The following is an 18,239-nucleotide window of genomic DNA, read 5'->3' on the forward strand; positions in this document are numbered from 1 at the left end:
GATGGGCGTTATCTATATCGAAGTTTTACTGTATGACTTCATTCTGTAAATAATATCTATTTCCATCTATGTATATCAATGATACTTTTATGTATAAATATTTTGTATAAAATATATTGCCCATTGCATAATTGATACCATTATATAATTGTTAATGGCAAAGGACGTTTTTAAGTTACAATAACTTGTGTCCGATTCCTTTTGAATTATTCAAGTAAAATATGTTGAAACTGAACTTCATTCTACTAGAATAAGAGTAAACTTTTATGAATAGAGAAAATAACGTTTTCTTGATATGGACTAGTATCAATTCAGGTTTCGATTCAAGATTCATTTTAAGGATAAACTTTTATTAATTGATGCATAACTATATGAGTATTGTTGTGAACACTATCTGGGGGTTGTCATTTTGAATCCAAAGTCAGGTTTATTCTGTTTTAGTTTTAAAAATCATGAAAATTTCACATATTCGAATTTTCAATCCGTTGCCGCTTAGTTGTGTCTAGAAAGTTTCATTCGCTTGACTAAATGACAGAGTAAGATTAAATTGGAATCTAATCATGAATATGTCCTAGTTTGGTATGTTTGATATAAAAAAGAAAACATGTAGCAGGATATCGAAAAATTATAAGAACGAGAAAGTGGTGAACTTGTGTCATTGTTAAATAACACCAACAGGGCCAGAAATCAACCCCACTACCATAAATAATGTTTCAACAACAATTAACACCTAAAATCAATAGTTCTGTAAGTTGAGTTGAGGTTAAAAAGAGGTTCCAAGTTGTAGGACGGGAAGATATACAATTCGGAGCCCTCTAATCTATCCATCAGAAACAACCTACTTAAAACAAGGGTGAGGGTACCCAAAATGGAACACCTTTTAAAGATATTTTTTTTTAATTTCCAATATTTTTTTTGAAAGACCAAATTTTATACTGCTACGAAACAATACTAGCGTTTAGCCTTCATTTTATGTATTCCTTGGGTATCAACAGTGCGTGTGTCTAAGATTCACTAGGAATTATAAGCTGTGGTCGAGTACCCAAAATGGAACACTTCATCGTGCAAGTTATAGTTTATGAAAATAACTGACGACATTTAAATAATTTTCTTCGTTTCAAAATGTTTTGACAATTTATGACAAATGTTTGTCATTTAACTATTCCTTAAAATATTTGTTTGAACATAGAGCTGTCCATAGAAATATGATAAAATATTTATATGTAGTCGCACCGTACGGTTTCCCCGAGATGTTTTTTTCATTTCATTTTTTTTTTTTATATTTCAACTGAGTTTATGAGCAATGTTTAAGAAGTAGAAACTTGCTCAAAATGCATTAAATTATATAAATCTTGATTGAGAATACATATCATTTATTGCAAAGAATACTGCATCATATATATATTAAGTGTTCTATTTTGGGTACAGTACCGTTCCATTTTGGGTACAGTACCGTTCCATTTTGGGTACTCTCACCCTATAACTAACTAAACTAACTAACTAACATTAGTCTCGCCACGATCTATGTGACATACACGTGTTTATATATTTGAACAAATTACGCGGAAATACTTATTACATTTTGTCGTAAAAAATATTTTAGAACAGTTACCTCCCTTGATTATATTCTCCTTTATGTAAAAATGAAAGTAGAATATAAATAACAACACATCCACGTGTACAGGGGATTTATTTTTATTATATGGGATGAAGGTGTGGGAGGTGGGACAGTGGGATGGAGGCAAATTAAGCTTGCCGAGTACCGAGCAAGGAAGGCAAAGAAACTGGTAGACAGGAGGGCAGTCAATCCGGTCTCATATCAAACTTACTGCGGCGAAATAAGGTAATTCGTTTGTTTGTCAAATTCTAGCCCAAGTTTCATCAAGCCCTGACACCAGACTTAAAATTAACAGCTAGATGCATGTCTGCCCACTCCAGACATCTATCTGTCAAACTGTTTATGTCTGATGTCAGGGCCCGAAGAAACCCGGGCTGATTCTAGTTAGTCAAATTCTAGATTAACATCTTGGAAGTATTAGTTATAGCACGGACTTAGATAATCTAATTCCGTGGTTATAGTATCCCGATATCTAGGATATGTGACATGAATTATACAAAAATGCTATACAGTTGTGGCCTTTATTAGACCGTATGAAAGGCTATCAATTTTGTTCAAATGTTAAGCAATTGAATGTGTTAAAACCTTCTAATAACATTTCAATTTTCATGACATACAAAGTAAGAGTCCCTGGAGCATTATATTTGCTCTGTTCATGTATTTAAATGGGAGGGTGGGGGTCTTCAGACTTAAAAGGGGACAGGTTGGGGTCCTCAGACTTTAAAAGGGAGAGGTGGGGGTCCTTAGACTTTAAAAGGGAAAGGTGGGGGTCCTCAGACTTTAAAAGGGGAGTGGGGTTCCTCAGACTTTAAAAGGGAGAGGTGGGGTTCCTCAGACTTTAAGAGGGAAAGGTGGGGGTCCTCAGACTTTAAAAGGGAAGGGTGTGTGGTCAACAGATTTTAAAGGGGTAGGGTCATCAGACTTTGAAGGGGAGGGGTGTGTGGATACAGACTTCGAATNGGGGCTTAGACTTTAAATGGGAGGGGGGGTCCTTAGACTTAAATGGGAGGATGGAGGGGTCCCCAGACTTCGTATGGGAGGGATGAGGGTCTATAGACTTTCAAAGGTTTACCGGCTACGGGCTACAAATGAAAAATGTAAAGGGACAAGGCCAGTCAGCAAAGATGATCAAATGTTTTAAGTTACTTATAGAACAACTATCTAAAGAGTTTCAGGGTCAAAATCTTCTCTGGTCCCTTTGTTTTTTTATTCCTTCTGCTACACATGTACTCAGCTTTTAACAACTTATCCACATGTATATTTCAGACTGATGGGTGTGTTGACTCTTCATAATCTATATCAGAATCTCAAAATAATACAAACTCTGCAGCTATGTCAACTAAAGACGGCCAACAGCAGCAGCAGCAGCAGGAAGATCCCGGGGAAGAGGTTTCAGAGCCTAAAGTGTGGGATAAATTAGCAATAATGGTGTTTGGTCTTAAGTGTCTGTTATGGCTTGCTCTGTGGGGACTCTTCGTAGAGATGCAATTTGGTGCCATCTTTGTTTTGTTATCGGCCTTTATTTTTCTCTACAAAAGCTTGAGCAATAGAAAAAGGAAGAAAAACCAACTAAGTGCCTATTCCGTGTTTAACCCAAACTGTGAGAGGCTTGATGGAACATTAACTGCGGAGCAATTCGAGCAGGAGCTACGCTATGGTCTATTTGTTTAATGCATTTTGAATATATTGATTCTCACAAGTGGTTTTAATACCTGTACAGTGTGTATTATAGTTTCTTACAAAGATGATGTTTTTCAGGCTTTTCTGATTTTAAGTTGGCTCCACACTTTCGCAATTAACCAGGAAAATTCGTTGAAACTTTCATATAATGGTTATGCAACTACGTAGAGTTGATTTTATGAAAATCTAAACATTCCGATAGTTTGGGGACTTTTTTGGAAAAAATACCAAAAAAATGAATTTTCGTCAATTTTAATATTTTCTGTTTTAAGCTCACCTGGCACGAAGTCCCATGTGAGCTTATGCCGTGGCGCGGCGTCCGTCGTCCGGCCGTCGTCCGGCGTCAATATTTTACTTTAAACAACTTCTTCTGAATAACCAAAATGCCCAGGGTGATGATATTTGGCCTGTAGCATGCTGAGGTGAAGGGCTACAAAGTTTGTTCAAATGAATGACCTTCACCCATATTCAAGGTCACAGGGGTCAAAAATGTTAAAAACTTTAAACAACTTCTTCTGAATAACCAAAATGCCCAGGGTGATTATATTTGGCCAGTAGCATGCTGAGATGAAGGGCTACAAAGTTTGTTCAAATGAATGACCTTCACCCATATTCAAGGTCACAGGGGTCAAATATGTTAAAATCTTTAAACAACTTCTTCTGAATAACCAAAATGCCCAGGGTGATTATATTTGGCCAGTAGCATGCTGGGGCAAAGGGCTATCAAGTTTGTTATGAATGACCTTCACCTATATTCAAGGTCACAGGGGTCAAATATGTGAAAAACATTAAATAACTTCTTCTGAATAGCCAAAATGCACAGGGTGATGATATTTGGCCAGTAGCATGCTGAGATGAAGGGCTGCAAAGTTTGTTTAAATGTATGACCTTGAATCATATTCAAGGTCACAAGGAGCAAATATGTTCAAAATATTTAAACAACTTGTTCTGAATAACCAAAAGGCTCAGGATGTTGATATTTAGTCAGATCAAGGACTTCTTTGTTTGTTCAAGTGAATGACTTTGACTTATATTCAAGGTCACACGGGTCAAATTTGTTTAAAATCTTTAAACAACCTCTTCTGAATAACCATGGGTCCCAGGATGTTGAAACTTTGCAAGTTGCATACTGAGATGAAAGGCTATACAATTTGTTCAACATAATGACTTTGTTCGACTTTCAAAGTAACAAGGGTGAAATGTTTTAAAATCTTTTAACAGATTCTTTTGAATGACTTTAATAAAAAATATTGATATTTTGCCTGTAGCTTTATTTTAGATCACTTTTAAGGTTGCAAGTGTGAGATTTTAACCAGGTGAACGATGCAGGCCCATTGGGCCTCTTGTTTTGTGTGTGTGGCATTGTTCGGAACAATAACAATAATAATAAAATGAAAAGAAGCATTTCTAATTAACCCTACAAATATTTTATTTATCGCAAAATAGGTAACACATGTTACACAAAGTGTTTTTTTATTGAATTTGTACGGATAAAATAAAATGAAAATAAAATGAATGTTTACATGCACATTTCGATCAAGATAATTGGGTCCGAGCTGTACTTTTTCCGGAAGTACGTCACGAAAATGGACGCTGATGACGATGTGTGGAGCCACCTTAATAGTATGCATGTGTGTAATCGGAAGATATTTTTTCAACAACCTTATCACCAAAACATTTTTTTTGTGGCAGTGTTATTTCCAAACGAGTTTTGCAGTATAATGAGTCTGCAAAGAAAAGATAACTGCAAACATTTAAAGATCGAAATAATACTTACTTAAATATCTCTGTGCATTTGCAACACATATATCCAAAACTGCACAAAATTATACTTTTCACAATAACAGGAAAATATTGATGCATAAAATGAAAGCTGAGTACAGTATACATTTTCAGTTTTGTTATAATTTTGTATTGAAAAACAAACTGTGATTGTTCTATAACCCTATACATTCCTCTTTGATCTTTTTGTCATGTCTGTATTGTTGGTCGGAATGTGATACAAAGCAAAATGTGATATTAAAAGAAAACACCATTTCTGTGAAAACTAAGCATATTATTTACCAGGTAGGTTCAAGTTAAAACTCTGAATAGTACATACGTATATATGCATATATCAATCAAGATACGAAAAAGGCCAGTTTTCATAGGTTTCGTCCTGTAGAAGTACTTTTTTTTTATTGTATGGAAAATGTAAGACAACTGGCAATAGAACATGATATTAACAGGATTTCATGTTATATTACATTATGTAAAACAAACTAAATTACATAGTTTGTCATTGATAGCATTAATCCTGTTTTTGTATCAAAATAAGCCAAAAAAATATAAGGTCTGATTTAAAAATATAAATATTTATACTATTGAGTTGTATGTTTAGTCAAATTATTCTCTTGCTTGCAATTGTGTCCCCACCATTCTAAAGCATAGTGCTTACACTAAGTGTTCTAATAGAAACATTGAGTGTTATGAAAACATGATATTATCAGAAATGTGACATTAAGTGGAGTTCACGGTAAGATGTAATATGAACGTTAACAGTGACACACCACCACAGAACCATGGTAACCCGGGGGGGTATCTTGTACACTTGGTGCACTGTTATATAGCATTACATTTTAACTCGATTCAGTAATTAATGTTTACAATACTGCGTACCAGTAAACTTTCACCTTGTCAAACTTTCCTCCTTCACTGGTAAAAATTACATTCACCGAGCCTTAATTTGCCCATTTAATGACTATATACAGAATTCTGTGTATTACTTCTCACTCTCAGGATAAATGTCCTCATGATGGAGGACGAAACTGGCTAACGTTAAACTGCAGCGAAATGTTCCTGGTATACAGTATGTTCGACTTTACATTTATATAGTTATATCATATTGTCTTATTTATTAACTAACAAAATTTACGTAAGTACTGCTGTAATAAGAATATAAGTTATATTAAATAAGCTGAGTTTTACATCACATTTCATGTATTTTATGTACATCTGTATTATGCTTTGTATTTCTCCTTTTTTTCCAAAGGTTTATAATTTGTTTGATCTAGAAGGTATGAGAACCTGACAATTGAAGAGATCAGAACTTTTAAATTGCTATTTTCTGTGAAAAATAAAATTTCAACAGAAATATTTATTGTTCAAATAATGTGTTGGTCTGTTTTCAAATTTCCCATTTTTTATTTTAAACAAAAAATCCAGGACCACCAATGACTACAGTAATATTGTAGTATGTATCAACATAATCACTCCAATTAGTGCACATGTTCCTAGAACTAAAAAGTCCCATTTTTGTCCTGTTATAAATATCGTAAATATATTCGTTCAGCCATATAAGAAAGTTTACAAATTTTGTTTTCGATTTATTCAGTAATGTCACAAAACAATGGAAGAGTGGAGGGTTTTCAGTCTGCTTTAGATTTCAACTCAGATTAACTATTTAACAGAAAAAAACTTACGCTAGCAACTCTAAGGGCATGACACAGGAGTAGTCAATAACAAACCCTTTTATATTAGCACTCCTAACATTTTTGCATGTTTATACGCCCGTCAAATTTGACGGGAGTCAGTTATGGTATGGCGTTGTCCGTCTGGCGTAAACTTTTGTTTGTCCGGCAATCTCCTCATACATTTTTCGACCGATCTCTTTGAAACTTGGTATACATTATAATCATGATATGAAGTTGTGTCTCCCTTAAAGGAATTTTGTTTCAACCATTTTTAGCTCATCTGGTCCGAAGGACCATGGTGAGCTTATGCCGTACCGCAGCGTCCGTCGTCCGTCCATCAACTTTTCCTTTAAAACGCTACTAGTCCTTAACAGCCAAGTAGATTTTGACTAAATTTGGTCTGGAGCATCCTTAGGCCAAGGGGACTCAATTTTGTATAAATGGTGGGTGTGGCCCCCCTGGGGGCATAGGGGCGGGGCCCAATAGGGGAAATAGAGGTAAAACTTTCAAAATCCTTCTTCTACCATACGGAATAAGGGATTTTATCCTAATTTAGTCTGGAGCATCCTTGGGCCAAGGGGACTCAATTTTGTATAAATGGTGGGTGTGGCGCCCCTTGGGGCAGATGGGCAGGGCCGAATAGGGGAAATAGGTAAAACCTTCAAAATCCTTCTCCTACCGTAGGGAATAAGGGATTTTATCCTCATTTAGTCTGGAGCATCAGTGGGCCAAGGGGACTCAATTTTGTATAAATGGTGGGTGTGGCGCCCCTTGGGGCAGATGGGCGGGGCCGAATAGGGGAAATAGGTAAAACCTTCAAAATCCTTCTCCTACCGTAGTGAATAAGGGATTTTATCCTCATTTAGTCTGGAGCATCAGTGGGCCAAGGGGGCTCAATTTTGTATAAATGGTGGGTGTGGCCCCCCCCCCCCCCCCTTGGGGCAGAGGGCCGGGGCCGAATAGGGGAAATAGAGGTAAAACCTTCAAAATCCTTCTCCTACCCTAGAGATTAAGGGTTTTTATCCTCATTAAGTCTGGAGCATCCTTGGGCCAAGGGGACTCATTTTGTATAAACTGTGGGTTTGGCCCCCCTGAGGGGCGGGGCCCAATAGGGGAACATAGCAAATTATTCTTTAAAATCCTTCTACTTCTGTAAGAATTACAGGATTTGGTCCTATTTGGTGTTGAGCATCCTTGGGTTAAGGGAAACCATTTTTTTCATAAACGGTGGGTGTGGCCCCCTTGGGGGCTGAGGGGCGGTGCCCAATATGGGAAATATAGCAATATATTCATTAAAATCCTTCTTCTGTAGGAATGAAACGATTTGGTCCATATTTGGTGTTAAGCATCCTTGGGTGAAGGGGTACCAATTTTGTATAAATGGTGGGTGTGGCCCCCTCTGGGACCTGAGGGGTGGGGCCCAATAGGGGAAATAGAGGTAAAACCTTTAAAATCCTACTTCTACCATAGGGATTAAGGGATTTTATCCTAATTTAGTCTGGAGCATCCTTGGGCCAAGGGATCTCAATTTTGTATAAGCAGTGGGTGTGGTCTCCCAGGGGGCAGAAGGGCGGGGTCCAATAGGAGAAATAGAGGTAAAACCTTTAAAATCCTTCTTCTACCATCGTGATTATGGGATGTTATCCTAATTTAGTCTGGAGCATCCTTTGGCCAAGGGGACTCAATTTTGTATAAACGGTGTGTATGACCCCCCCTAGGGGCATAGGGGTGGGGCTCTGTTTGAAATTTGTTATATCTCAAGTACTGGATGGATTTTTCTGAAATTTCATATGTACTTACCATCAGCACCTACCATGGAGTGCTATATCTTTACTTCAAACCGATTATTTTTAACATATTCAGGTGAGCGATACAGGCCCTCTGGGCCTCTTGTTTTAAAAGTTATTGCCCTTTGTTCATTTCAGTATTTGATTTTTGTCCAGCAATCTCCTCCTACATTTTATAACGGATCTCTTTGAAACTTGGTATACATTATAAACATGATATGAAGTTGTGTCTCCATTAAAAGAATTTTGATTTGATAATTTTTCCAAAAGTTATTGCCCTTTGTTCATTTCAGTATTTGATTTTTGTCCAGCAACCTCCTCCTACATTTTATAACGGATCTCTTTGAAACTTGGTATACGTTATAAACATGATATGAAGTTGTGTCTCCATTAAAAGAATTTTGATTTGATAATTTTTCCAAAAGTTATTGCCCTTTGTTCATTTCAGTATTTGATTTTTTGTCCGGAGATCTCCTTCATTTTTTGACAGATTTCTTTGAAACATAGTAGGCTAAATAATCATGATATGTTGTTGTGTTTCCTTTAAAAGAATTTTGGTTTGACAATTTTTGCAAAAGTTATTGCCCTTTGTTCACTTCAGTATTTGAATTTTTTTATCTGGAGATTTTCGGTCTGTTATCGCTTAATTGTATCTAGAAAGTTTCATTCGCTTGACTAAATAATATGGTGGCCAATATCAGTACCCTGGGCCTTTTCGTTATGGAGAAAAAGTACGTCGTTTGAAGATTTTAACATATTTGACCCATGTGACATTTAAAGTGGGTCACGGTCATTCATTTGGAAAAACTTGGTAGCCCTTCATCCCAGCATACTACAGGCCCAATGCCAGTACCCTGGGCCTTTTGGGTATTTAGAAGAGGTTGTTTGAAGATTTTAACATATTTGACCCATGGGACATTGAAAGTGGGTCACGGTCATTCATTTGGTCAAACTTGGTAGCCCTTCATCCAAGCATACTACAGGCCCAATACCAGTACCCTGGTCCTTTTGGTTATTTAGAAGAGGCTGTTTGAAGATTTTAACATATTTGACCCATGTGACATTTAAAGTGGGTCACGGTCATTCATTTGGTCAAACTTGGTAGCCCTTCATCCCAGCATGCTACAGGTCCAATTTCAGTACCCTCTGCCTTTTGGTTATTGAGCAGAAGTTGTTTGAAGATGTTAAGACAATTGACCCATGTGACCTTGAAAGTGGGTCAAGGTCATTCATTTGAACAAACTTGGTAGCCCTTTATCCAAGCATGCCACAAGCCCAATATCAGTACCCTTTGCCTTTTCGTTATGGAGAAAAAGCATGTCGTTTGAAGATTTTAACATATTTGACCCATGTGACATGGAAAGTAGTGCAAGTTCATTCATTTGAACAAACTTGGTAGGCCTTCATCCCAGCATGCTACAGGTCCAATTTCAGTACCCTCTGCCTTTTGTTTATTGAGCAGAAGTTCTTTGAAGATTTTAAGACAATTGACCCATGTGACCTTGAAAGTGTGTCAAGGTCATTCATTTGAACAAACTTGGTAGCCCTTTATCCAAGCATGCCACAAGCCCAATATCAGTACCCTTTGCCTTTTCGTTATGGAGAAAAAGCATGTCGTTTGAAGATTTTAACATATTTGACCCATGTGACATGGAAAGTAGTGCAAGTTCATTCATTTGAACAAACTTGGTAGTCCTTCATCCCATCATGCTACAGGCCAATATCAGTACTTTGAGCCTTTTGGTTATTTAGAAGAGGCTGTTTGAAGATTTTAACATATTTGACCCATGTGACATGGAAAGTAGGTCAAGTTTATTCATTTGAACAAACTTGGTAGCCCTTTATCCAAGCATGCCACAGCCCCAATATCAGTACCCTGGGCCTTTTCATTATGGAGAAAAAGTGCGTCGTTTGAAGATTTTAACATATTTGACCCATGTGACATTTAAAGTGGGTCACGGTCATTCATTTGGAAAAACTTGGTAGCCCTTCATCCCATCATGCTACAGGTCCAATTTCAGTACCCTCTGCCCTTTGGTTATTGAGCAGAAGTTGTTTGAAGATTTTAACATGTTTGACCCATGTGACATTGAAAGTGGGTCACGGTCCTTCATTTAGACAAACTTGGTAGCGCTTCATCCCAGCATACTGCAGGCCCAATGTCAGTACCCTAGGCCTTTTGGTTATTGAGAAGAAGTTGTTTAAAGTAAAATATTGACGACGGACGCCGCACCATACGGCATAAGCTCACTTGGCCCTTACTCTCGACTAACTAACTACATGTGTAAACTAACTAACTAACATTATTCTCGCCACGATATTTGATAATTTTTTCAAAAGTTATTGCCCTTTGTTCACTTCAGTATTTGAATTTTTTTATCTGGAGAATTTCGGTCTGTTATCGCTTAATTGTATCTAGAAAGTTTCATTCGCTTGACTAAATACTATGGTGCCCAATATCAGTACCCTGCGCCTTTTCGTTATGGAGAAAAAGCATGTCGTTTGAAGATTTTAACATATTTGACCCATGTGACATTTAAAGTGGGTCACGGTCATTCATTTGGTCAAACTTGGTAGCCCTTCATCCCAGCATACTACAGGCCCAATACCAGTACCCTGGGCCTTTTGGTTATTTAGAAGAGGTTGTTTGAAGATTTTAACATATTTGACCCATGTGACATTGAAAGTGGGTCACGGTCATTCATTTAGACAAACTTGGTAGCCCTTCATCCCAGCATACTGCAGGCCCAATGTCAGTACCCTGGGCCTTTTGGTTATTGAGAAGAAGTTGTTTAAAGTAAAATATTGACGACGGACGCCGCACCATACGGCATAAGCTCACTTGGCCCTTACTCTCGACTAACTAACTACATGTGTAAACTAACTAACTAACATTATTCTCGCCACGATCTATGTGACAACTCTACACGTTATATATTTGAACAAATTGCGCGGAAATCATTCTTCGAATTTGTCGTAAAAAGATGTTTCTTTTTACTAAAATATGACGGTGTATCCCTATGATTCTGCAATGTGTTTCCTCAAATCAGACGAATCCATTTCATTTAGAACAGTTACCTCCCTTGATTATACTCTCCTTTTGTAGAAATGAAAGTAGAATGTAAATAACAACACATCAACGTGTACAGAGGTTTATTTTTGGACGTAGGGGGTGAGAGGTGGGATGGAGGCCAAGCTTGCAGAGTACCGAGCAAGGAAAGCCAAAGAAACTGGTAGACAGGAAGGCAGTCAATCCGGTCTCATATCAAACTTACTGCGGCGAAATAAGGTAATTCGTGTGTTTGTCAAATTCAAGCCTATACTAGGTTCCCTCAAGATGCGATAACGTAGCTTTCTGACGACGAGAGACGGGTAATAATATAAGTACTAAGTTTCATCATGCCCTGACACTAGACTTCAACATTTTGACAGCTAGATGTCTGCCCAATCCAGACATCTATCTGTCAAACTTTTTTTGTCTTATGTCAGGGCCTGAGAAAACCCCGGCTGGTCAATCTCTTTATCAACATCTTGGAAGTATTATTTATAGCTATATATAGTATCCCGATATTTCATTTCAACAAATTTTATTGTTTAGAAAACAAATAGATTGGACAACAGGCAAGACTATATCTAAACAATAAAATTTGTTGAAATGAAATATCGGGATACTATATATAGCTATAAATAATACTTCCAAGATGTTGAAGATAAGTCCTCTCAAATAGGTACCACATATATACATGTACAAGTCAAAGTGAATAAAGTAAATAATAGATATCATAGACAGTAATGTATATATATAAAGAGAAATAGATTTTAACATGAAAGCATTGATGGTAGTATTACACAATATTCAGAGAGTAGAATGATTACTTCGGGTAATGTATAATAATTAAATATGTAAACACATCTACTAATACCGATATCTGGATATATGACATGAAATATACCAAAATGCCAACGTTATACAGTTGTGGTCTTTATTATACCGTATGTTATGGCTATAAACTTTGTTCAAATGTATGACCTTGACCCACTTGCAAAGTTAAGCAGTTAAATGTGTTATAACATTTAATTTTAACAACATTTCATATCATACAATGTGAGAGTCCTTAGAGCAGCAGTATATTTGGTCTGTTCCTTGGTACATTATATTTGGTCTGTACATGTACGCATGCAGTATCATGCTTGGATGAAATGCTAGTTAGTTGAAATAAATCACCTTGACCAACTTTCAAGGTCATAGTGTGTGAAAAACTTTTAAACAACTTCAAACAATGTTTACAGTTATTGTTGTCCTAAAAGTGAGACGTTGAATCAAAGAGGTAGGGTCCTCAGACTTAAAAAGTGAGGGTTGGGGTTATCATATTTTAAAGGGGAGGACTGGGGTCATCAGACTTTAAATGGAAGGGATGATTGTCCGTAGACTTTAAAATGTGGAGGTGTGGGTTCCTCAAACCTTTTTAAGGGATGGAAGGGTACTCAGACTTTAGATGGAAAGGTTGGAAAGGGACTGAGCAAAAACAGTGAAGAATATGGCTGAATATGACAGGGTTAATTATAGATAAGCATTTACTACAGTGTATTACTGGAGGATATACCTCTAGCTCAGAGTAAAGAGTCTCAGGTTTGAATCCTGATCTAGTCTATTGAAGTTTCCCCTTCCTGTTGCATTGGTAACTGTATCCAAAGGTTTTATTAAGATTCAAGTTGCATGCACATAAAGTAGGTGGTTAATTTCAGTACAAAGTGCCCCATTACTATTCTTCTTACTGGTGAAATATCTGCAGTAGGACCATATTTTTACCAGCTACGGGCTACAAATGAAAAATGTATAGGGACAAGGCCAGTCAGCAAAGATGATCAAATGTTTTAAGTTACTTATAGAACAACTATCTAAAGAGTTTCAGGGTCAAAATCTTCTCTGGTCCCTTTGTTTTTTTATTCCTTCTGCTACACATGTACTCAGCTTTTAACAACTTATCCACATGTATATTTCAGACTGATGGGTGTGTTGACTCTTCATAATCTATATCAGAATCTCAAAATAATACAAACTCTGCAGCTATGTCAACTAAAGACGGCCAACAGCAGCAGCAGCAGCAGGAAGATCCCGGGGAAGAGGTTTCAGAGCCTAAAGTGTGGGATAAATTAGCAATAATGGTGTTTGGTCTTAAGTGTCTGTTATGGCTTGCTCTGTGGGGACTCTTCGTAGAGATGCAATTTGGTGCCATCTTTGTTTTGTTATCGGCCTTTATTTTTCTCTACAAAAGCTTGAGCAATAGAAAAAGGAAGAAAAACCAACTAAGTGCCTATTCCGTGTTTAACCCAAACTGTGAGAGGCTTGATGGAACATTTACTGCAGAGCAATTCGAGCAGGAGCTACGCTATGGTCCGGGTGCTGTCAGGTGATAGGCCACAATCTTACAGCAGTTGAACTGGTCTGAACTGTGTATTATATTTATTTTATGCATTTTGAATATATTGATTCTCACAAGTGTTGGTTTTAATACCTGTACATTATGTATTATAGTTTCTTACAAAGATGATGTTTTTAAAGTTTTTCAGATATAAATACTATGTTTGGCATTGGAAGATAGTTTTTCAACAACCTTATCAAAAAAAGTTATTTTTAAATAATGAAAAAATGAAACAATCTGGATTTTCATTAAGAAATATTTTAAGGTCAGCGGGCACAAATGTCTACACTGCTGCAACAGTGCATTGTCCATCTGTTATTCTTTAACAACTTTTTCTATAGAACTCTGATGCCTACTGTCGTACTATTTGAAGCTTCATGTAGTAAATCCACTTCCAAGGTCAACAGGTCAAATGTGTGGGAAGTTTCAATGAATTATGCAGAGCCTAGAATCATCGTAATGAGCCAATAGCCTACTTAGGCCCAAGCATGTTTTATGTTTTTTATTGAAACTTGACCCATATTGATTATTTCATATATCTACTGGCATATGCTAGGTTAATCTTATTTATTGGCAGTGATCCCCAGAACACATACAGGGTCAATATTATACATGTGAGCATTCCACCGTCTATTCTTTTCAAGTCAACAACTTATTTCAAAACTTAGTGAGAACACTTCAAACAAATCAATCCATCCTTGCTAAACCAATCAGTCTGCAGTAGAAGTATTTTTTTTATATGATATATGTTAGACAACTGGCAATTGAACATGATATAAACAGGATTTCATGTTATATTACATGATATTAAACAAACTGAATTACATACATTGTCATTGATAGCACTAATCCTGTTTTTGTATCATAATAAGCCAAAAAATGTAAAGACTGATTAAAAAATATCAATATATATACCATTGATTTGTATGTGTAGCCAAATTATTCACTTGCTTGTGTCCCCACCATTCAAAAGAATAGTGCTTACACTAAGTGTTCTTATAGAAAAATTGGGTGTTATGAAAACATGATATGAAATGTGACATTAAGCTGAGTTCACGGTAAGATGTAATATAAGAACCAGTAACTGTGACACAACACCAGAAAGCTATGACCAGCAGAGTATCTTGTACTGTTGGTGCACTGTAGTAGCATTAAATTTTAATCCAGTCATATATGAATGTTTACAATACTGTATATCAGGAAACTTTCACCTTGTCAAAATGTCCCCCTTCCTGGTAAAATTCACATTCCCGAGCCTTAATTTGCCCATTTAATGACTATATACAGAATTCTATGTATTACTTCTCACTCTCAGGATAAATGTCCTCATGATGGACGACGAAACTGGCTAACGTTAAACTGCAGCGAAATGTTCCTGGTATACAACTATTTATGTATGACTTAACATTTAAAAAGTTATACATTGTATCATATTGTCTTATTTATTAACTAACACAACTTACCTAAGTACTGTTTGATCTGAATTTTATATAACATTTTCCTCTTAGATTTTATGTACATATCTACTATGCTTTGTATTACTCCTTTTTTTCCAAGGTTTATAATGATTTGTTTGATCTAGAGGTATGAGAACCTGACAATTGAAGAGATCTGAACTTTTATATTGCTATTTTCTGTGAAAAATAAAATTTCAACAGAAATATTTATTGCTTGAATAATGTGTGTCTGCTTTCAATTTTTTTCTTTTAAACAAAATTGGACAAGTTGACTTTGTTTCCGAATTTTGAGCCACGTCTCAAAACAATGGTAGAGTGTAGGGTTTTCAGTCTGCTTTAGATTTCAACTCAGATTTAAGGTGGCTCCACACATCGTCATCAGCGTCCATTTTCGTGACTTACTTCCGGAAAAAGTACAGCTCGGACTCAATTATCTTGATCGAAATGTGCATGTACACCGTGTCGTCATTTCCGTATTGCGTATCGGGCATTCAATGTCGTTGTGCAAATTATAGTTACACCTTGACCGTTTTCGTTTAAACGGTCAAACCGATCGGACCACTGTTGTTCGTTCATTAAATAAGGTCGGACCTAGTAATCTGATGCTGCTTTCAGGCGAGCCGTGAGAAAGCCTTGCAAGGCCTGCATATACATTTGCAGGTCCGCCAGGATTTATACCCGAAATTGTTACATTTATAAACGGTCAAACCGGTTGCTCCGCATACACGAACAGGCCCCTGGTAAACAATAGTACACGTGCGTGCCGATGATATGTCAACACCCGATATCGAGATTTTACCGGGAAATGTATAATCACACGTATTTCAGGAATAAAGCTTTCAAATTCATAGACATAAACAGACTCACGGGAAGATAGTGACATGAGACCAAACGACCTCAAGAAGGTCATATAGGAAACGCATGGAATGCGGACGTACCGACCTCACATGTGCAACACGAGTTCATAAGCTCGAGGTCGTTACGATTTTCGCTGTTGAGGAAGTTTCGCTCTGTCGATTAAATCGTGTTTACAAATGTAGTCTACTTACTCTGTGAAAATAATGTTTTGTAAAATATCAAGATACCTATAAAATGCATGTGTGAGTGCACGTGAGAACGGCATACCATGCGATAGCCTCTGGTCACATATGTACCTGACATGTAATTATAAACATACCGTGAGTTAGCGGACTGTGGAATGATGTCCAAAGTGTACATGACTGAGGGTAATTTGGTTCCATTAAAGAACAATAAATTGATAATTTTGATATCATATTTTTGATTTATTTCCATCATTTTTGTTATATGTAAACAGGGACAACTGTCATTGTGTAAATGTCACCCCTCTGCAAAAAGTTCCGATTTTTTTCAAGGAAGATAACTCTTACCCGGATCGAAGTGATTGTAAAATGTAAAATAAATTAATTATAAAGCCATTGTGTATATTTTGTTCAATTTCCCATTCTATATGTATAGATCTTTGTGTCCTGTTGGCTTTTAGCTTGTAGATAATCACTTTTATCCGTTCAAATTCAATAAAAAACACTTTGTGTAACATGTGTTACATATTTTGCGATAAATAAAATATTTGTAGGGTTAATTAGAAATGCTTCTTTTCATTTTATTATTGTTGTTATTGTTCAGAACAATGTCACACCCAAAAAAAACCCGGAAAATATTAAAATTGACGAAAATTCAATTTTTTGGTATTTTTTCCAAAAAAGTCCCCTAACTATCGGAGTGTTTAGATTTTCATAAAATCAACTCTACATAGTTGCATAACCATTATATAAAAGTTTCAACGAATTTCGCTGGTTAATTACGAAAGTGTGGAGCCACCTTAACTATTTAACAGAAAAAAAACTTTCCCTAGCAACTCTTAGGGCATGACACAGGAGTAGTCAATAACAAACCCTTTTAAATTAGCTCTTCTAACATTTTTGCGATTTCGTAAGTGCCCTAGGTGCCTATGAGGAGACACCTGATTTTTTACCCTTTAAATCAGCATTTGTTTGCTTAAAAATCCCTGTCCAACTAAGTTGCCGTTTTTCCTATACACAGTAATCTGCTCTTAATTTCCATTTTAATATAACTGTAGCACAGTTGGGCTAGTACACTTCAGTTGACCAGTTAACTCAATCAGTTACAGCAATAGTATAACAATCTGAAGTCCAGGAGACCTGGATTTTTTACATTCAGAACACTGTTGATGGTTATATATATGTTCATGTCATCTCCGTTATTCTTCATAAGGCCCATTGGTTATTGTTTTATTTTCAGACACAACTTATCATGGCTATAGTTCTGCTGGAAGAAACAGTTTCCAATACATAGTTACAGTTTTTGACAGTGGTACGGGGATCCTTGATTGTCAATAATCGGTTGCAAATGCATAAAATAGCTTATACTGTATGACCAATTACTTATTCTTTTTTGGTAAATAGGGCTCATCGTAAGTTTTAGATTTTGTGATATGGTTTCATTTCCATATTTTTTTTCTTAATTTTGTCAAATATAAAGGAGTCCAGTGTCACATCATTGTGACTGAAATCATTTGATAAAACTTTAAAGACATGTTTCAGAAAAGGATCATTGCTTTTTCATTCCTGTACAGGTAAGCTCTCATCTTTTGTTTTGACCTGTGGAAGTAAAGTCTGATGTGAAAGTTTGATGTTGGCTCCTTATAATTATAACTGAGAGAGTGGTTGTTTATGTATTTTATTTATATGGAAATAAAGGTGAAAATAAAAACTGAAATATTTAGGAAATATTCAGGCTTAAAGCGTTTTCTTTTTTCTGCCAAATTTACAAAACTGTTGTTA

The 18,239-nt window shown here is 36.3% G+C and overlaps 2 protein-coding genes across 2 annotated transcripts; both read left to right on the plus strand.

Moving 5' to 3' along the window:
- Positions 1-2,950: 2,950 nt before the first annotated feature.
- LOC110447591 (SAYSvFN domain-containing protein 1-like) lies at positions 2,951-3,289 on the plus strand. Its single transcript, XM_021493386.1, has one exon. It carries the CDS (start codon positions 2,951-2,953, stop codon positions 3,287-3,289), a length of 339 nt encoding a protein of 112 aa, XP_021349061.1.
- A 10,318-nt stretch (positions 3,290-13,607) lies between these two features.
- On the plus strand, positions 13,608-13,952 carry LOC110447599 (SAYSvFN domain-containing protein 1-like). Its single transcript, XM_021493396.1, has one exon. The coding sequence runs from the start codon at positions 13,608-13,610 to the stop codon at positions 13,950-13,952; it is 345 nt and encodes a 114-aa protein (XP_021349071.1).
- Positions 13,953-18,239: the final 4,287 nt, after the last annotated feature.

This window comes from Mizuhopecten yessoensis, unplaced genomic scaffold (assembly GCF_002113885.1).
Source record: "Mizuhopecten yessoensis strain PY_sf001 unplaced genomic scaffold, ASM211388v2 scaffold401, whole genome shotgun sequence".
Taxonomy (NCBI): domain Eukaryota; kingdom Metazoa; phylum Mollusca; class Bivalvia; order Pectinida; family Pectinidae; genus Mizuhopecten; species Mizuhopecten yessoensis.